This window comes from Strix aluco, chromosome 1 (genome assembly GCF_031877795.1).
Source record: "Strix aluco isolate bStrAlu1 chromosome 1, bStrAlu1.hap1, whole genome shotgun sequence".
NCBI lineage: Eukaryota > Metazoa > Chordata > Aves > Strigiformes > Strigidae > Strix > Strix aluco.
In genome coordinates this window covers 119,447,932-119,469,913 of record NC_133931.1, presented here as the reverse complement: position 1 = coordinate 119,469,913, position 21,982 = coordinate 119,447,932, and the positions used below count along the sequence as shown (strand labels likewise).

Below are 21,982 nucleotides of genomic sequence, written 5' to 3'. Positions count from 1 at the left end.
TCAGATTTAAAAGCATCTCTCTCTTGGAAAATGATGCCTTAGGGCCTTTTCCAAAAACACAGCCTTTGATAATTGCCTGTGCTGCAATGTGACCACCTTTACTCGTAAGTACAAGACTGGGAACAGACTTGCCTATAGGAATGGGCCCCTAACTTACAAGAAATGAGGAATATCTCAAGTGTGTATTTTTTTTCAGGAGAGAAAAAATCAATTTCTTTTCTGCAAGAGCATATTACAAGATACTAGCTGTTTCTACACATGAATTACTTCCTCTCTATTTATTCTGAAATATCTTTTAGCATCCAGGAAAAATATTTTTATTGCTGTCTTACTGTCTCCAAAAAATGTGGGTGGGTGACACATTTTCAAGACATAGATATGCAAGGGATAGCATACACATTTTATTAGAGACCAGTTAAGGAGAAGGAAAAAGAATAACATTTAGCTCTGCACAATGCATCATGTAGCAAATCTTAGCAAACTGCTGGATAAAGAACAACACACAACATACACGACTTGAAATTAATATCGCTGCTTCCTGTCATCATACATAACCATGTCATAGTATGGAAGACCTTATTTTCAGAATGAAAATCTATCTTGCTAAATAAAACACAGTCATTGAGGGAACTGTAGCGAGGGAGCAGTTTTACCAGCTTTTAACACTCCTACTGTAGGTCTGTTCAACAGCCTGAGAAAATAAAGGATAAAGTGCTGGAGTTTGATTAACAACAGGAAGCTTTTTGTTGTGGGCATCTCTTGTGGCTTGAAAAGCTGTATAATCCATCACTTGACACAACATACCAAAGTAAATATTTTTAGAGAACTGTGTCATTTCCCTAGATAGCATACAGTGCTCTGAGTCAGATTAACTGTTGTGACGCTTCACTGTTCTTCTGTCAAATATTTAATTAAGCAAGAGTTGATCTTTTTTATTAGGTGTTGCTGTTGATTTGTCCAATCATTCTCTCCCATGATGTATATACAACTATCATTTAATTCATTTATTTATTGAGCTTTAAGTAAAGAAGCTTATAATGCTAAGTAAAATGGCACAGGTTCTAGCAGAAATTCTGAAAATAGTCTAATTAATTTGGTTGTAAAATTATTTCCAAAAGTCTTCATCCTTGAAATGAGTAGTCATTACAAGAGCACAACTCCTTGATTAATGACAGAGTGTAAATATTCATCCTGGGTTTAAGTGAAAATAGTTCAGGCTGTAATCCATTTCAGATCTTTGTGCAAAATTCTCAGGGATATTTGTGACAGCTCCATAAAGAAAGTGACGAGAAAATATTGCTGTTAGTAAGATCTCTCCTGAGTCACTGAAGTCTTTCTCATTGACCTTGACAGCAACATCCTGAAAGTCCCAGAAGAGAAAGCAGCTAATCACACGCTCAACTTCTAGTCTGTGCCTAACAACTGTCCTCAGTCAGTATGCTTTACTGAACTGATGCTTATGTGACTTGGCAAAAATGGGGAAGCATGAAAGAGAAGATGAGCAAACATTCATGCCAAAGAAATAGGAATGCTTGGCAGCAAAAAGGAAATGAACTTTCTTTAGCAGTTGAGATATTTCTCGCAATCTTCACCTTCTGCCCAAATCCTTTTCTGCAGCAGAAAAAACATAAGTGTAAAGATTCCCCCCACTGAAAACAAGGAATAGACTTGAAGGTTGTTATCGCATTCAGATACTGGTGCTGGGATTGAAGTATTGAGTACAGCAATTTTTTTTAGAAGAAGATCAGCCAGTTTCTACAAGAGAAAATTTAAGATAATGATGAAAAAGTATGACTGATGAACAGAAGAGAACCTCAGTCATCATTATGGGGCTGGTTCAGGAAGGAAAAGATGCAGAAAGTGTAAGAAAAATGAAATCAAGAAACAAAAAGGAGAAAAGAAAAGACAAGAAAAAATGAAAGAAAGGGCCTCTGTGTCTCTGACAGAGGAAAGATAATGCTTGTGTGGGCTGTGTTGCATCTGGATTCATGGCACATTCTCCCACTCTTATGTTAATTTTTTTTTGCATAAATCAGAAGCAACTAATTAAAAAAGAAATATTTAATTCTGACATGTTCTTTGAACTGGTGTTCCATCTGGTTCTGTTTGAATAGTAAAATCTGCTGTAGTTGTAAAAATTGGCAAGCAGCACTCTGGTAAAGAGAAACAAAAGAGACTCAGTACAGCAGGTTAATACACTAGCATTTCAACTTGAGACATTTCCAGAATTCAGCAAACCAAATCGCTCCAGTATGGAAACTATAAAGATCAAATGTGAAAGAGAAATGCTGCGAGTGGGCCGGGAGAAGCAGGGCCACTGGTACACATTAACTCTGTGTGATATTTTAAATGTGAGACTTTGAAGAAGTTTGGTTTAAAAGCAAGGGCATTGCAATGCTCTCCTGAAATGGGCTCACTGTATTGTATGAAATGCATCCAGTGCACATGCAGTGATAGGGAACGATCCTTCTACTATTCATTTGCAAGCTCCACCTTATGCATTCATGTGGTGCTCTGATGTAACACGACCGTTATTCAGAAGACTCAGAAAATACCTTCTTAATTTATTTTTTTACTTGAAAACTACTTAAAACCTGAACATCAAGATACAATAAACTCTGATAACAAAGGGAGGAAAATGTAATCGTATTGGGATTTCTATAGACTCTGGGTCTAAGTAATCAGCATCTTATGCCATTCGAACCCTCTCTCTAGCAATGAAGAGAAAGGCTGATTAACTCCCAGTGCTTTAGAAAAAGATTGTTTTACATCTTGCAGGAGCATATCTTGCTGTGAAATATTACTTCTTTAAAATTAAAACCTTTGCTTTGGCACTACATTAACTTGCAAATGGATAACCTAAGACATGTACAATGACTTGGTCAAAAAAGGAGGAATGTGAATGGCCCCTTTCTCCAGCTAAGATACTTAGGAACCCTTGCTGAGCAATAAATGAGTCAGGAACGTAATACTTTTAATTAACGTTTTCTGAATACTTATTTGTAATTTACATTTAATTTTAAACCTGAGCTTAATCCTCTGATCTGGAATGAAGACAACTATTTAGTGCAGTTTGAATGTAACCTTCCCCAGTTTGTGTTAGAAACTATAGAAAAGGGAAACTCTATAGCAATACTTGCAGAACCACTCTTTTCTGAGAGAAGGACATAATTGTAGGACTTTTTTCCCCCTAAATGTACTGAGCAACTAATGCACAAATGACAAACAAGTAATCTAAAGCTTCTCTATCAGAGTGCTTCACATGTGAAAAATGGGGCTTTGGGTGGAAAACATTGAATTGTGCCTAATAAGTTCTTCTGTAGCTTTTTTTTTTTTTTTTTTTTTTTTTTTGCCAGCTGCTGTCCTGTTAAAATCAGAGGGTACAGGCAGAAGGGCTTGATTTCTAATACATTTTGGTATTTTGAATGTAAGTACAATATTACACATGTGTAAACACAGAAATAACCTCTGTTTCTTCCTGTTTCGTAGCATACCTATGCTAATTGAGTAGGAAGCTGGTGAGGGGATGATATACTATGCAGAATTAAACCTCTGCTGTCTCAGACGGCACACCTTGATGGTGTAGATAGATCTGACTGTGCAAACACTGTGTTCAGTGCAAGTTCCACTGAAATCACTGGAATATGGTACTCTTAGATATTTTTGAAAGTTCAGGCTTTGGATTTTCTGTTAAAAATAGCAACAAAAAGAGGAAAAAGTGCCAGTGTCTAAGATTTAATACTTTTTAAGCCTAATTTCACTGGCAATTGGAATAGGTGTATAACCTGTGTCACATAGAAATATATGTATTTTCTTGTGATCAGCTTTCTCATCTTGGAAAATCGGCACAGTCTCTTTAAATCAGTCAGTCAACCACAGAATTCTGCATTCATTTATTCTCTGTTAAATGGAACTGTCAGTTTTGTTGCACCAAAATTCGATTTTCTATTTCATACACATTGTGTATGATGATTTTAATTTACTACTGGGTCACCAAGCAAGTCACTGCTTTTTTAAAATATGAGTTTCTGCTACCTTCTAGAAAAATGTCAGGTAGCTGCAGTTAGGTGGTGTGGTGAGGGTACTGTAAATGTATGGTGAAAAAAGAGAGACAAAGACTATACATGCAAAGGTCATTTTGTTTTTTCCTTGGTATGTCCCTCATAGCTCTGAGTTTTTACACATGTATAGATTTTATACACATGTATAGATTAAATAATTCTGAGGCTGTGATTTGGAAGACCTGCTGTTGAGAACGGTGCTCTTGTCCCGTGCTGGAGGAGGAAGTGGGACAGCAGAAGGGATGGTGCAGGCCAGTGACTACCGAGACAACTTCCCCTGGTGCTAAAGCAAACCAGGGAGACTGGCTGCCCCCAGCTCTGTTCTTCTCTCAACAAAGACCGCTCAAACTCTGGCCATGGGATTTCATTTCCAGGGTTTCTTTGGCCAGTTAATGGTGCCTGGTTTGTTTACCCCCACCCTGCTTCCCTAAAAGTTGCTCTCTTCCCTAAAAGTTGCTCTATCTTCAGCTATGTAAAGAGCAAAGCTATTGATTTTTAAGTGCTGTGGCTTTTTAAAATAAACACAGGATGTATTTTCTTATTTAAGCATATCATGAAAGGGGGGAACACTCCTACAGACAGTTAATTTTTATGGCCTGATAAGAGCATTTAAAAATTATTCTGTGCTATGTTAGCCTGTCAGCCCATAGCTTGAATTTAATACAATTTGCAATGGAAGAGCCTGATCCTGTCTCTGTTAAGGCTGAAAGACACCTTAGTCTATAGTACAATAATCTATAACCTAAATACAGCCAGTTAAAATACATCCTGGTTTTATAAGTGATAGGACAAATCAATCTTTTCAGCAGCTTCAGAGGATCAACACCACAAATGAGTTTGGCCCAAAGTGTTCAACACAGGAGGCTGCAATGAAGAGAAAGACCAGACTACGTAGGTACAGCTGGTTGGTGGAAGTTATGTGTAAACATCGCTTCTCTGATGAGAAGCCAGTTGTTCCTGAAAACAGAGGAACCGAACCTCAGCTTAATGTTTGGTCAACTGTGCTTTCTCTGCTAGTAGGTTTTGTTTACCAGACAGCTATGGAGTTTACTCTGATGCCTTTTTAAAATCTTGAATGAAAACATTAGATGTAAAGCAAAAATGGAAGTATTTCCTTGTTGAAATATACCTTTTTTTTTTTTTTTTTCTTTCCTTGTTTTCTTTTTTTGTGAGAAGAAGAAAAATTGCTTTCTGAAGGGCAGGTATTTACCACTTGGAAGAAATCTCATTTATCCTTCCACTTTACCTATTTTGCTACTGCTGTGAAAATGTCACGTAATGGGCAGAACAGAATTAAACTGGGACAGAAAATCAGGATGACACAAGGACGGGGGAGGCAAATAATAGCTCAGCAACAGAAAATCTGGAGCACGGATGCTGGAATGGGGAAGGACCCACAGGACTCATGAACTCTTCAGCTTTATACTACTGTGCAGGTGTGGAAAGAGTGAATAAAAATGCACAATCGTCTCTGCAAAGCACTCAGCAGCACACCTATCATCTCCAACCAAGGGCTGGCCCCATGAGAACAGAGACCTTTAGCTCAGTAACAACTCCGCTTATTATAACATGCCTCAGCTGTGTGTTCCTACCCAAGGCTGTGTTTCTAGCCACTACCCTTAGTCACTTAACTTCTAGCCTTGAGCTCTACCTCACCTGCAGTTTGACACCTGCCTAGTCTTGCAGATTAATTTATTTCTGCTGGACTCAGAAAAATCTCCTTCTGAGATACCTTCTTTCATATCTGCAGAAAGTCCCAGCTGTGGTGGAGCAGATGTGCTGCAGTGCCTGGTAGCTGGGTGGGCAAGGCTGCCTCAGCCCCCATGGGGTCTGCAAGCCATCTGGGAGAGAACTCCCCTACCAAGCAGAATGGCACAAACAACTGATTTTTTGGCTTGATGGCAGTTTGAAAACCAGAAAACAATAACAAATGTTTTGAGTCAAGCCAAACATGTGAACCTGGTGAACAGAAGAAAAAGAAAGAGAGAGAAGCATAATTTTGTACAGAGTTTTTAAAGTGGCTTTAATTTCTGTGAAAGAAAGTAGAAGAAAAAGTTGTGATTTAAAAAAACCTGTGGTATTTAGTTTAAAAACATATTTAAAGGTTTTAATTTCTTTCCCTCCTGGAACCAACTAGTGAAAGTGAGATAAATTTACAAAATTATTTTAGTAGATGCTGAATCAGTGCTTTTGCTGGACACATTTTTAATTCGCTATCTCAGCTCTAAAGGGCCATCTGTCTTGCAGCCGTTGAGGGGATATAGGGCTGGACGGGAAAGTGGATGCATAAGTAATTACAGAGTTATATACAAACTACTCAGATCTCTGCATAATGGATCCCCTGAAAGAACTGAAACTATTATAATGATTAGGCTGGTAGTGGAGGCTCAGAGGGGCTCTGCTTCTGCTGCTCCTCCATATGTTGCACGCAGGATCGCTCAAAGCCACGCAGGACTCCCCTCTGTATTAGGGTTGATGCTGAAACATGTCAGAGGGAGGTAGAGAGGATTTTCTTCTAAACTGCATTTTGCACCTGCACTTCTGGAGCAATAAGGTTGCCAACGGTTTTCCACAGTTCTCTGAGCATCTCTTCAGCCTCCCCAGAGTGATAAATCTATGGCTGGGAACTTTCTGGTACTAAAATAGCTCTTAAAGCACTTTGAATAATCAAAAAAACCTTCATACTTCATAGGGCCCTTTTATTTCTCCCTCTCCCTCTTGTCTAATTTCAGTACTTGCCTTTGTGAAACACTACCATTTATTCCCATGTCACAGTAAATAAAGGTACGAATGTATCCTGCTGGGTCAATTAACCCCAGTTCTACGCTATGTCATAGTCTGTACTGGCTGTGATTTCCAGAAAGGAATATTCTTTTGTCATTCTTTGCCCATGTGCAAAGTATGTTAAGACCGTAAGATAACTGTAACGCTTTTCTACACAAAGCTAACTGTGCGTTTTGTAATTTCTGGAGTGCAGTTATGAACTGTAAAATGACATGAACCAAATACATGTCTTGTATTCTAAAGTGGTAGAGAAGACAAAGGACTGACAGTTTTTGTGCTTTCATGTCAGTATGCTCCCTAATGATGGGCAAGCCCTGCCACAAAGCCTCTGAACTTCAGCTCTCAGGCAGTCCTTCAAAGGCTAGGAGAACTGGGAGGCTGAGGTTTCCCAGGTTTCATGTTATTCTGTGCAGTAATATGATGCACTTCACTGCAATATCAAACTCCAAAAGAAACAGAAATAATAAAAATAAAAATAACAGGCATTGTTGACTTGCACTTCCTTGAGCTTTCATGTGAAATATTTAGATAAGCTTGCTTGGTAAAGTCAACCTAAACAGTTGCCTGATGTAAGAATAAACCTGTTAATGAAACAAATCTTCTGTGCAGCAGCATATATAAAGACTGACTATATTTTCAAGTGAATACCTGATAAGGAAATAAGCTACGAGACAGATGAAAGGTCAAGACACCAAATGATGAACGGCAATTATTTTCAGAAGTGCTACAGGAATAAATCTGTACTAATCTATATACCAGTTCACATCAGTGATGCATGCTCCTGGGTTTCGCTTACAAAGGAACAAATAATGAAGAATGTAGGTTACTGCAAATGTAAAGGAATGAAGACAAATGTGGAAGGAGTATTCCACCTCAGAGGTCCCTTCTCATTCTGGTGAAGTAGTGTATACATAGAAGTGTTTTAAATCAATGGAAGTATATTTTCCTTGCATGGGAGAGTTAGTGTTAAGTAAACAACTGATATTTCAATCAGTGGAGGCGAGGGGGATCTCCCAGGTTGCTTTTTGAGGAGGCCTATTCTTACCTCTCTGGCCTTTCTCCAGGTCCCTAAATGCTGCAAGATGCATAGAGAGAATTTTGTGCCAGATCAGCTCATATTTCTAGGGCTGACCAGTCTAGAGGTCTAGAGAATTACTCTGTAAGGGTCGTAGGTGCCAAAGGAATGGGTGGGGGACAAGATGGAGACGGTCAGGAAAGGCCAGAGGGAGCGACCAGAGCTGCTCCCTGTGCCAACCTCTGACTCCAGCCGTTTCCATATGATACCAGATCTGGGCCCTGCTGAGAAACCCAGCAGTACAAATTTGGGCTAGATTAACCATTTATGTCATATTAGCCAGAACACACAATAAAGAGTTCATCTTAGCATACAGCCTTATGTCAGCTGCAGAATGACAGATAATACCCAATCCAGAACAGAGAGTCTATTTATGTTAACTCCCTGTTAAACTTTTTTGAACAGATTTGAACTGACAGAGTGTGTTTATACCAGAGCAGTGCTTTTTGAGTTCTGGCTGCAAAGTTTTGACCTGATACTAGGATTCTTAAAGCTGGATTTATGGTTTTGTCCAACCCCAGCCACAATATGAACTGAGGATCTTGTGTTATTAACAAACATGTTTTGCTTTCTGGGCAAGCTGCAGGTCTTTCTCAGTGTTACAGGATAAGAGAAAAATTGTGCCACCCAGAAACCATCATCCAGCTTGGCGGGAGTGTAAAGGTTTGTGTTATATGCATTAGAAGAAACATTTTGATAGAAAACATACCAATTCTGCAGTAAAAGTACCCAGAAGGTGTTGTTCCTTGCGGGTTTGAAAACCCACACCATTATGAGGATTGATGATAGCACAGGTTCCCAGTGACCCTGGTAATAGGCAATCAGTCTCCCTTCAAAACCACACACACGTGGGTCTCAAGTGCCTTTAGCCGACGGCACCTATCCAGCCAGGCACTCCTCCTGGAGCTTCTCCCGTGCCTGTACTGTCCTGGGGGGCTGCTGGCCACCACCCGTCAGGGCGTCCCCAAGGCGCAAGGACTTGCTGTGCATAGCAGCCCATGGGTCCTGCTCAAAGGTTTCAAAAATAAGATGCAAAAAGTTCCCTAAATATAAGGATTTTGCATGTTACTTTTTCAGATGAGTGTAAACGAAACTGCTGTTCTTAAAGGCAAACATTAAATCTACTCTGTAAAAACACAATTACTGCTGCCATGGCAGAAATCAGTCGTCCCTTTTGAAGGAATGCCTTGAAAATGTAATCATAAAATCCCTGCACGTTATGGATTTCATTAACATTGTACTCCCTTAGGATCCCCAATTGCACAATAACAGGAGTTCTTTAAATTTTAAATACCACAGACAGGAACAGTTTCACTAAAACCAGATGTGAAGCCCTTGCACTAGCCTTCTTACTGGTTCTGAGTACTGAAACTGGCTGGTAATTGATACCTATTAACATGTTTGTTGTTCAGATTACAGAAATGGAAACACTATACTATTTTTCCTGTGAAAGGATACGTTAATGAGGGACAATGACTTATGTTGCAATGGCAGTTCCCTGCTCTTGATTAAATTAAGGGCTGTTTTTATTTTTTATTTTAAATTATGCTATTTCACACTGAAGGGCAGTCAAGTGTGTGAAATATAAGTGTAATAAACAAGTAGGCTGAGCTTAGGGTTGAGGAGCTAATAACATCCCATATGACAGTAAACTGACTTCATGCTTATTTTTGGCAGCCCTTGCCTCATGCATATCTTTATTCCATTCATATTAGAAAATCCACAGACTTTATTAATGTGTTTTTAAATAAGGAATTCAATCTGGAGTGACTCTGTTTCTGATTATGGAGTCACTCCAAATCTCAAGTTAGTCAAGCAATTTTAAAAAGCGTGTTTGAGTGTAAAAATAAAATGGAGAAAGTACTGTGCAGATTTTGAATCTAAGGTTTGACATTGATTTCAGACTAAATAAGGAAAGGAATGGACAGACAGCTTTCAGTTAGCAGAGCCGGGTAAGCAGGCGGCACTCGAATGAACTCTGGAGTTAGTACCTTGTAAGCCACAAAGGAGCAATCTAGTTTTTCCATCAAAGAATGGGTTCCACGTCCACAGATGGAATTCATGCAAATCCATTACTAACAACAAGCCAACACTATTTTCCTAATTCTTTGCAGTGAAATGGTCCAAAAGACGTCAACACCTCAAAGGAGACAATCATATCGCATGCCCTCTAGACGTCCTCTGTAGATACCAATCTCCCTTTGCTGATACTTAACTGAGGGTTTCTGTTTCTTTTGTCTTAGCAAAAACATTAACCTTGAAGGGAGGGGTAAAAGGAAGGGAAAGGAGAACTATAATATTTTCCCTATACAAAAAAATTATACACTAAGGAAATTAGGATTTGGAGCTGAATTTTCAAGCCGCTTTGCCCATGTATGATTGTACATATCTCATATATATGTCATAGCTGCATATGCATATTAGCAGTTCAAAGGCAGACATCACTACTTAACCAGCTGCCGTGCGTGTGCAGGTATGGAAACCTGCAATTGTGAAAAGATTAATGAATACTGATATGCACAAAATCTTTGTCTCTCAGACAAGGGCATATAGGCTGAAATTTTCACTTTAAAAGTTCCAACTTCAGCATTGCTGTATCCTTCAGGCTGGTTTTTGCTGTTGAATATTTTCTAGAGTTCTTGCACTGTGCAAGAAAAATACATTTACGCTGTACTGCACAAAAGCAAATACTTCACATAAATGACTAGTTTACAATAGCATACAGAACAAAACAGAACAGTGACCTCAGTCCTTCATACACAAGTGTCTTCCTCCTTTTATTAAATATGATTTTTTTTAAACAGGTAATTTCAGAGTATTTTATTAGTTGCATGTCCTTGGTTGGTTGTCTGTAAACTCTTATGGGGATGAACATCTGTTCCTGGGGATATTTGTACAGAGAAAACATGGGATTTCCATATTTTATCCAGATGCAAACTTGCAACATGTGCTTACTGCCAATGGCATCAAGCCTTTGTGGAAGATGGCGGTTCACATGTGCAAGGACCCTGCTATTGAGCTGTATGATGCACTTAGCACCTGCCTTAAGTTTGTCAATTAAGTTTAACAGGAAAACATTTAGAACACATTTGGAAGTTTGAATTAGCAATGTTAGTATTGAATTAAACCATAATAAATAAGTATAAGAGTTAATATCCTCCTGACCAAACAGAACCAAAGATGAGTTAAACTGTTGTACCTTGTGAAAAGCCAGGGGATGGCATACTCAATCTCCAAACTAGCTCGGTTTCTTCTGCTGTGTAGGTTGAGTGGTAGAAAGGATTAACAGTTCTTCTGCAACATGTGTTAAGCACAACTATTCAATGCAATGAATCTTCAAGCAAGACTTTTTAGGCTCAGTCTTAGAAACAAGACCCAGCTCTGCAGCAATGGCACGGTGGCTATAGCCTAGTTGTTCTGTCATGAAGTCTGCCTTGGGGGTGCCAGTCCCTCTGCATGGGCCCTGGGCAGTGGAGGAGATGCCCTAGGGCTAGACTGCTCAGGGAAATAGTTCATGCTGCCTTTTTCCAAACCAGGGATTGGGCGAAGTAGGTGTGAGCTTTGGTGTGAGCAGTACAGCATACAAATAACCACCAACTTCTTGGCTGATGTGGTAGCTGGAGGCAGCGTAAAGCTGCTAAAAATTGCACTCAGTGGTTGTTTCAGCCCCTGAGCACCCTGGTTTATGGCAGAAGACAAGGGAGGCTGAGAAATTCATAGGCAGGAGGCCTGAAGTACCCTGAGCTGTTTTAAGCATAAACCCAAGAGTAGCTTGGATTCTGTTATGTGTTTGTTATTAAAAAAGTTAATGGTTAAAAAAAGTCCTTTGAAACTTCTCAGAAAGATCTAGTTCTAAGTGAAAGGATTAAGCTATATGTATATGTACGTAGTCATCATAACTTAATAAAGTTAATAAGCACACAGAACACATGAATGAGATTTGACTAGCTCTCTTGTTTTGATTATCCAGTCATAAATGTGTAAGTGACAGCAGAAAAGAAGGAAATAAAGAAAAAGTGGCGGCCCTCTGGCCAGATGAAACAGATGGAATTTGATTCTGAGGCATTCCACCCCTATTCCATGTGCATTCCATGGATTGCAAGTGGCAATGATTAATAACAAGCCTCGCACTTAGATAAGGATGGGGAGATTTTAACGTTTATTCCTAGGTAAGGAAAAAGGATCAACAGGATTTTTTTGGCCACTCTGAAGTCTAATTAGCTCCATCATACACTATTACCAAGTTGCCAAGAGCTCAGGATATGTTGGGGCCCCTAAGCAGGACACCTGAGAGTCCCATTGTGTGACAAGGATCAGAAATGAAAGATTTCCCCCTCTTTCTTCCCTTTACTAACTACAACTCAACATGTTTTTAAGCTTTCTTGCAGACAGCAAACCTCACAGGAAACACCAATGTGAACATTCGTATTGACGGCTAATAAGGCATTGTTTTTATATGTCAGTTAGTAATTTCCTATAGAAAACAACAGAAGCAGGAGGAATGTTTCAGCTATATGAACAAGTTTTCGATATTAGTAATATTGATCTAATATGCTCAAGTCTTTGTCTTAGCTTTTGCCAACAAAAATAGAATCTAGTTTACAACTAAGAAGTGTAAGTCAACATACTATTAAGACTATTTTTTTCACCTGATGATATTAATACTTGCCTGCTAGTATAGATTATTTGTATATAGTAATTCATATGAAGAAATTTAACCTGTCCAGGAATCATGTGCCATTAAGCTATGGACCTGATAACAAATAGCAAACAAGCCCAAGAAGACTGACTGAACTCAACGGAGTCTTTTTGTGGCAACAAATGTTTGCACGATTTCTCCTATATTAACAGAGCAAAGCTGAGGCAGCCAATCTTGCTAACGAATGTTGTGTTTAAGGATGTGGAAGAATAGACACTAGACAGAGACCACCAAACTAATTTCATGTGAAACATATTCTAGAAGGGACATAGGTCTTCTGAGGTGAAATCTGAGTGCATGAAAACACCATGCCGTATTAATGCTTAACTGTAATCAGCTAGAGACATAGCACATGCTCAGTTTACTGGGACATTCCACTTTAAGTGCATGTTAAACTAATATTGACTTTTCCACTAAACCAAAATCTCTGTTATTTGTGCCCAGAAGACTGAAAAAACAATAGATGTGGGAAGCAGAAGAATTAATCTTCCTGACCTTTCCTTTTTTTATACCTTTGGGAGTCAGGCTTTTTTTGTGTGTCTAATAGAGAACGTGAGCTGTTCACTTGCAATGATTCTTAGATTATGTAGAAGTACTGTACTGTGTTATTTTTTTTCTTTCTTTTGCATTCTCCACATTCAATAAACTCCACAGAGTATTATTAATAATATCTTTAAAATGTTATCTTTTTACCTGTATCCATTCTCTGATAGAATCTTCCCCTGGGGTCCATCCATTCTCAGGGTAATTTAGCCGGGATCTTTCTGAAGACCAGATAGCGCTGTACTGGGAGGAGACAGTGATTTGATCAGAGTGAATTTCTCCTGACTCCATACCTAGTGGTTCCATGCACTGGAAATCTGAAGAAAAATAAATTACCATCATTATTATGGTCAGCTTTTTGATCTAGACTTTGAATAATGAGAACGTTTTCCTGCTTTGAATATGAATATCTAAAGAATTTATTTTTATGTGACTTTGAATTCTTTAGTAACTTTAAGTGAGGCAGTATTGGACTTATGGTCTCATTCTTAATACTGTCATTCGAGTTGCCATGGCAATTCCTGCAATAATAATGCTATACAAATATTTTTAGCCCAGCATTGTAGCCATTTCAATGTAGGACAATAGAATTCTCTTTTCTAGGGTAGCACAGGCACTTCTGTGGATTCATAATATAAAGCAACGTATGTTCAACTCATAATTATGCATAAAGCCAGGAAAGACAAACCAGATGACTGTAAAAAATAATTTTATTTTAAAACTAGTTACTGCAGTATAAAAAGTATAAAATGCTTTAAAAATATTATTAAAATTCTAGCCATTCTCTTTGGATCCTGGGCACTGGAAAGAAACAGATCAACAGAATTTGAATCCAGGTCAGAAGTTTATTGACCTAAGGGAATTGCTACCTCTTCTGTAACGTGCTGTATTTTAAATGAGTTGATTGTCTCTATTCAATCTCTTTTTGTTGACAAAAAAATTACCTAGATAATTTAAAATCAGTTGACACCCCAGTCGCTATATTGAGTTCACAGGCTGATAGGACATGGAGACTAAATTATTCTCTCTTCAAAAAATAAAGGCTCCAACCCCCAGTGAAGCAAGAGCGGATGGTGATGTTAGACGGATCCTCACACCCAGCTGCTCATGCAACCCCCTGTCATAAATTTACCAACCCTTGCAAGGGCATGAGAAAATAACATGTGGCTATGCTTCTGTTCAGGGACTTCATAGTATATAAATGTAATTCATTCCTTCATTAACAGTTTAAGGTAAAATACCAGTGTGTGACGCAGAGGCCCTGACATTTGGGTACACACTTCTTTTTATCATACCTTCTCTGGAGCGGACACATCTCTAACAGAGAGGTGGGTGCTGAGCTAGAGGTTTCAAAGTCAGTGAGTTGGAAAAATGAGCTTTTAATAAGCAGAGTTCTGATTTTTCAATGAATATTAGAATATTCTGAAAAAAAAAAAAGTTTTAAACTTTTACCTGGGAACCAAAAACTTCTTCTCAGAAATGCTATCAGGGTGTCTCATAGAGTTGTAGTTAGGGTGCCCCCTAATAGAATTATCAAACTTGTTGCCAAACTGCCTTTCCCATGGCGTACCACCCTTTCCCCCATTTCTGTGTTGCTTCAGTGTATTAGGGGCCTTGGGTGAAGTACTGAAGCTGAATTACATTAGGGTTAGACTCAAAGTAAATTAACTTCTGCTTGGAATCAGAAGGAGAGTTATAAGGCACTACAAAGAGCACAAGACATGCTAGGTGGCAGTTGCATTAAAATATCTGAAAAGTAGGTGTCTAGGTCTAGACATGTCGGCTTTCCATGTACCTCCTGGGGAAATCTCACATATCTGAGATAAGTAGGCTGAGTTGTACTCTGGAGGTGACCCTCTCTGTATTGACAACTCAAAGAGCAAGGGTGACTCAAATTAAGTGAGAGGAATCATTCTGCTGTCTAAGCCTGCATCCTAGAAAATGTTTCCTCTTATCATCCAAAAGGGTTTTCACACACACTAACTTCTCCTGTTCTGTTGTCCTGTGTTTAAGAACTGAAGGTATCCCAGCATAGCAGATAGTATTAATTCTGGCTCTAGTGTAATGATGCCTCTACAGCTCAAGGAGGATGACTGTGGAGGAAATGGAACTTGGGGACCCAAGTTGCCTGTGCTAGCTAATGAAGAGGTAGGAGCAGCACCTACATAAGAAGAAGCCAAACCAGCTGGAGGTACAATCTGAGAGAGATGGAGGAGGATGCTCCCCATCCACAGAGGCTAGGTATGTCCCATTCCCTCTTCCTGGTTATGCATGTACAAGAAAGCTATTAAAGAGGCAAGGGGGAGAAGAGAGGTGGGGAATAACGAGGATAATTTCAGTTTACTCATTTTTCTTTTGTTCCTTTTTTGACTAAACAGGTACATAAAATCTGGGTGAATCTGCTCAAAACTCAGTCACAGAAAGGAGAGTTTGATTTAAAGTGTGTGTTTTATCACTGAGCAAAGCAAGGAAATCTGCAAGGACATGGTGTAACACAGCCTGTTATTCTCCTGTGTCTCCCTCACTTAGTTTCATTCTCTGTCCAAGGGCTAAGCATTAAAATGAGGCAACTGGGAAAAAAATACGAGACAGAGAACAAAGCTTAGATAGCTTATGAAATGGTTTAACAAGAGCACATATATTAAATGGGTTCTTTTTATTCTAGAAATCGATCATCAAAGCTTATTCCATGTAATAAAAGAAGGCTTTGGATAGTGCATTCATTGTTCATGTTTCATTGTTTTAATGCAAGTGTTCAACTGCTCTGCATTCCTGCGTTTCCTTGGTCAGCACAGTTTTTCACAATAATTATCCCAACTTCCTGGCAATACTGCAGAATAAAACTGTAAGGAGAAATCTGCTTCTTGCACTGCTTTTCAAAGGGCAGCTGTTCTTTAAAAAAAAAAAAAAAAGGCAAAACAGAACCAACCCTTCCCCACCATCTTATTTATTTAAGGTTTCTTTAAAGTTTCATGCAACACCTGGTGTGCAAGAGACATAACAGAATATTTTCCAAGAAGCTCTGCAGGATAGATAAATACTGACCTTCTGATACACTGCTCTGTGACACGCTGTAGTTTGCTGAGAATCCCTCTTTTGCTATTGCACTGTCAGTGTAAAATACCATTGAAAGAATTCCTGTTGAAGACCGGACACGTCCTGGGTTGTTCTGCCCACAATAACGCCCTATGTGTGGGCCAACTGCAAAGAGACAGGATATAATAGTAAACTACCAGTTCTACAACAATAGATGCCACTACAATAGCCTCTGAAGGAGAGTCCCTCAGCAGGAAATAGTGAACCTCTACAACAGTGCAAAATCACAATCTCATCAATAACATAGCAATGAACAATAAATTGCTTATCCTACCCTAGTAATCTTACTTCTAAAATGTTCCAGATAGCACTCCATAAACCTCTGAAAATGTAAAGAACCAGGATTTCAAAACGTGCACTCTAAAATGTGCAGAGGGGGGAACAATGCACAAAATTACATGCACAAAACACCAAAAGTATTTTCCAAAGTGTGACTGAAGCACCTATTTATGACAAGGACATCTGAATGGCCTGATTTGCCCACCCGGTCTACAAGATGCTCTGGGAATAGGAGTTCAAACAGCACCTTCCAGGTTTTATGCTCAATACTGCAGATAATCTGTTCATTTTACAGCAAACTTAGAAAAACAGTTTTGCACTCTTATTGAGGCTATGACCAATGACTCTTTATGCCCTCCTATTTAGGCTTTCAGCACAGCCTCATAGATCTTTTGCCCATATGCTCAATATTAAAGAATACTATAAAAGAATTCAAGAGGAAAATCTTAATCGTTTCAAAAGAGCAAGGATTTCTTAAGTATATCTCCATGTCACAGAACACACACTCATACGCACATACATGATCTCTCTTAGTATTAATAATATATAAACCAGTTTATGATATTTTTCTGGATTTCCTGTGCAGTGAGATAATCTTTTTCCTTAATTAAGCTACTCAATTCACAACCAACATATGTGGCCTTCTAGCACTTGAGCATTCCCTACAGATAGGTCCCTAGGCTGTTGAATAGTGGTACATCTGTGCTTACAAACAATAAGAAAAGATAATGTTAAAGCCCATCCATGGAGTCAATCATGAAAATAATCACAAGACGTCATTCTAATGCTTACACCACTGGCTTTTCAGGTCTAAATTAACACCTTGTCATTTCTCTAGGAAGTCCATTTCACTTTCAGTTTAAAATATAAAATGTTTATATATCCTAATTATTCACAGTTCAAAGAAAATCCTCAGCTAACATAATTTTGTAGTCATTTATTGGCATTTTCCAACAAGTAAAACAGTTCCAGCTTGGAATAACTTTATTATGTAAGCTACACATTTCTGTAAGGCCCTAGAGTTGCCAGAAAGAGGGAGCTCAGATGTTAGAGCTCTTGCTGCCAGCATGTGCTTTTCTATCCATATTCTGGCCATAGTTAGTCTTCAGTTGCCTTGGCAATCCCATGGCATTTAAAATACCTGCCAGTTCAACCCTTTTCCACCAGGGTTGTTCAATGAAGTATTGACAGAATGAAACACCCTGTGGAAGATAAAGTTGAATTCTTCCTCATCCTAGAAATTATTAAAGCTTTGCAGTTTTATTATTTGGAGTGAGAAAGTTGTTTTAGACTGTTATCATTAGTGGCTTTTTAAAAACACAAAATAATGCCCCCACTCCAATTGCTGCAGGTTTTTTTTTCTTTTCTTTTGTATTTTCTATGTGCAAACAGCTCTAATCCTGTTCTTTCCTGCGATGGCTTTCAACATTATAGCTGCTGATGTTGCTCTGAACTGCAAGAAAATAAGGAGGATAAGGCCACCATGTTATGGCACTCTGAGCCTCCCTCCTCCCATTTCCTGTAGGGAAGTCGCTTTGAAATGACAAACAGAAGAGAACTTTGTTTAAAGCAGACAGGCTTTAAGATTCCTCATGACTCACTGTTTTATAATTTTTAAGACATATTTAGTGATTCTGCATTTCAGTCTTCTACAGATTGGCCCTGTTATCAGAGTACTATTCCCTTTGCTAGCTATGTAGATGCAAGAGCCAAAAACTTGCAGAATGTGACACAAAGAGGTATTGAGGTTTTTTTGCACAACATGTAAACTTTAGCCTACTGAGCTAATGATCTGAGCAGAACTGGATGAACTAGAGATTCTTATTCTTCTTACATAAATAGCTAATACAAAGTTCTCTTTTCTTCCATTCAAGTCTTGAAAACTTTTGAACGACAATAAATTATCAAATGTTTCAGGTGTCACCACATCAAATAAATGCTGTGTGGGGAATCATTCAGAGGATGATACTGCTGTCTGCTTTTTTTTTAACATCTTCCTGACCTTTCCTTATGAACTGAGATGGGCTTTCATAATAGACCATATTCAGTTCCTAATGGGAATTTTAGGGTGTCAGGTGCTGAAAAGGCATTAGGCCCAGAAAGATCTTTACAGCCTCTACCTCTAGACCATCATGTCACTTTGTCAGCATCTCCAAGGAAGGCCTACTCCAAATATGAGTCACTTGGAAATGTCCTCACTCAAGGACACTTCCACATTACCCACAGAACAAAGGCATTTCGGTGAGCCAGTTACTTCATTTGACTGCCCATGCTGTAGCTATTTCTGGGACCTTGGCTCCTCTTTCCACTGGTGTAGGATGACATAGTGGAAAACTGACTAACTTTCAGGTTAAAAGATGGAGGGGCAACTAAGAAACCTGGTTTGCAAGTTTTTCCCAAAATGTAGAATCCCATTCTGGAACTTGAATAAATCCTTGATTATTCTTTAATAGGTATGTTAAAGGTTTACAGATCTGAGTGTGGAACATATAGAATATGGCTGGTGGTTTAAGACTAAACAGAAGCTTTATTCTTACTAATTCTTCTTTCTTTTCTACTGTTTGCCCTTCTGGACAAAGAGAATCCGTATCATGAAATGTTGAGATTTATTGAAACACATATTTGCCCATCCGGTTGAAATCTTAGCTTTTGGAATTCAGTTAAAAAAAAAAAACAAAACACAACCAAGGAAAAATGGTATATCAGACTTCTAAAATATTAAAATAAATGTTAACTAGCCATTTTACTGAATTTTAAAGCTGGTCTTTAAAAGTATGCTTGCGTGCTGAGGACAGTATTTTCACAGCAGTATGATTGTTATTGACAAAACATTTGCACACAATTTAGGATGCTAAAGCGATAAGAACTGAAAAATGAATCCCATCCTCACAATCCAGTAGTCACCTACACTGAGCTTGTGTATACTCTTGTATCTTAATAGCTTCTCACAAGAGCGTAGAAAGCAACCACAACAGAAGAGAAACTCAGATTAATAGCAACCTTCATTTGCACTGATGTTAATGACTGAAGTAAAGCATTCTGTTTTGCTCTGTAATTCAGTGGAAGCTCTCATGGTATTGACCGAAGCAGCAATGCTTAGCCTGTGGTTCTCAAACCATATGTAAACTTCTTTAAATTACTTTTGAGCCCATAGTAGACAGTCTACAGAGCTTCAAAGAGAGCTGCATGATGAATATGTGCAATTTATCAATTAAGCTAGTTCTTGTTTTGAGTGGGCTATTTTTCTTCAAAGTCATCAATGGACTGTTCTCAGTTGAGGCTGGCTGAGGTATATTTGTGCCTTGGGCAAAGATATTTTAGGTGTCTAGTTTATTCATGCTAAATCACATATTTCTATTCTGTGATCTACTCACTCTCCTGCTCTAATTCCACCTGTTATATCCTTCAAACCATGGTCCCTTTTCTGCACAATATTTGCAACGTGAACCTGTAGTTCCCAAATATTCTCCAACAGGGTTTGTTTCATTTACTGCTTTGTTTTAAAGAACAGACCAAAGGATCTCCTTGGCATGCAGTTATGCAGAAACAAAATGCCATTTTTGAGGCATTCCTGAATGCCTACCATTCCCCTCCTGAACCCACTTACACCAGTGTTTAACTTCAGAATCGTAAGTGTCCTTGGCGAATTCTTTTTGAAGTCAATCTAACTGCTCACATGATTCAAAGATAAGCACATGTTTTGCAGAATCAAGACGCAAGTACTCAGCACTTGCCAGATTCAATCCAATAAAAGGACAACCAGGTAGTCTGAGGATTAACGTTTTTGTGAATGACTGTTATAGTTTCTGGCAAATTTTCTATCAGAAAACTGTTTTCCATCAGAAAAATGGCAATTACGTAGAAGCCAAATGTAAATGGAAGCATACTGATTTTGACATATCCTTTTAAACATCATTGTGAAAATTTGTTTAAGACAACATTTCTCTTTTGTTTTGCTCTTTTAAGAGAGGAAGGAAAAAAAATCACAACCGTAGAAAACAAAAAATTCATTTCCTGCCAATGTCTAGTGATGGTAGCTGATCAAATTCTACAGTGAAAAGATTGTCCACTTCTGTTGGGTTTCATCTGCTTGAACTTAGGTATCTAAAGTTTATGTCTGAGTTAGTGAGCCATAGCTCCCAGTACAGTCACATGAGATGAGAACCTCCAGAGGTCAATTAACTGCACCCTAAAGTAGATGTCTGAGACAGGTCAGAGTAGGGTGCAGTTCTCTGCTGAGAATAGAGGGACTGACAGTGCCTGGCTCAAACATTGACACCTAGTTTCCAGAGCTGGGTGAGAACAGCATGTTCAGGGGGCTGTCTATCTAATTCTGTCTGGGTTGCAGCCACAACGATTTTCCATCAAACTGTTCTCTGTGTCCTATTAAAACACTGCCACCATCCCAGCAAACCACAGCTGTGTTGCTGTGGAGCAGGCGATTTGAACTGAAGGATATACATTTTTTCCAAACATTAAAAAAATCTTTCTACTTCATGTTTATGTCAGTGTAGTGCAAGGGCAGCGTTGACCTCTAACACAACTGTAACACAAGTGTAACAAAGCAAAATAGCTTCCTTTTTTATGGCTATATCACCAAATAGAACAGGCCAGGGACCACCCTCCAGACCTGCAGCCAGTGGCCAGGGACTGTTCCTGGGACCAGACTAACAGTGTGACACAGCTCGCTTCCATAGGGCTCTTCCCTCTGAAGCAGGATGGCTGTGTCCAGCATGCCTGTTGGGAACCACCCCTGGCTTTCACTGTCCTCCAAAGTGTGCTTAGGAATTGCTTGGGAAAGTGCAAACTGATGTGGGCTAAAATTGTGCAAGGGAGTATGTCAGCAATTAAGAAGTACACACAACAGTGTCTTGGCCCTGTTTTAGTTAATAGTGTAGATGTAGCTTCAGAATATTTTTTCATGGACTAAAGGGAAATGGACAAATGGCTGAAAGACTCACCTTGGGTGAGCCTCCCTTCATCAAAGGCAACCATACAGTCTAATATTTTTCAGAGATTTACTACTTCCATGTGGGTGCAAATGAGATTTATTTTGCCTTCCTTTCTCCTTTTTTTTTTTTTTTTTTTTATTTGCAAGATTATCTGGATACTCTTTTTTTCATATCTAGAAATTTTTAATCTCTATCTTCAGTTTATGGCCAGGTCATACCAGTGGTTTCCTGTGTCAGCTTTGCTCTTTGGTTGAAATAGCTCTTCTTCCTCCCAGGGATTCATCCTGTGATGCATTTATAGAGAAGCAATCACATTCTCCCTGCCTTTGTAGTGTAAGTTAGGTTAAACAAGAGAGACTGACTGCTGGCTAAGGATCACCCTACAGTGAAATGATGCAGCAAACATTTCCCTATAACTGCTGCAACCTCGAACAGTTTGTATCTAAGAAAACATTTCTTTTGAGTCTACAAGTTCAGCTGAATATTTACAAAC

The 21,982-nt window shown here is 38.8% G+C and overlaps 1 protein-coding gene across 7 annotated transcripts in view; it reads right to left on the bottom strand.

Annotated features, from left to right (window-relative positions):
• The window catches only part of NRP1 (neuropilin 1), a 113,652-nt gene that overhangs the window by 38,051 nt on the left and 53,619 nt on the right, over positions 1-21,982 (bottom strand). For all 7 annotated transcript variants that reach the window (XM_074832586.1, XM_074832604.1, XM_074832595.1 and 4 more), the window contains exons 6-7: positions 16,208-16,363; positions 13,313-13,479 (exon numbers count right to left, since the gene is read on the bottom strand). In XM_074832586.1, the coding sequence (XP_074688687.1) occupies positions 13,313-13,479; positions 16,208-16,363 (323 nt within the window). The remainder of the gene's footprint in view (positions 1-13,312; positions 13,480-16,207; positions 16,364-21,982) is intronic.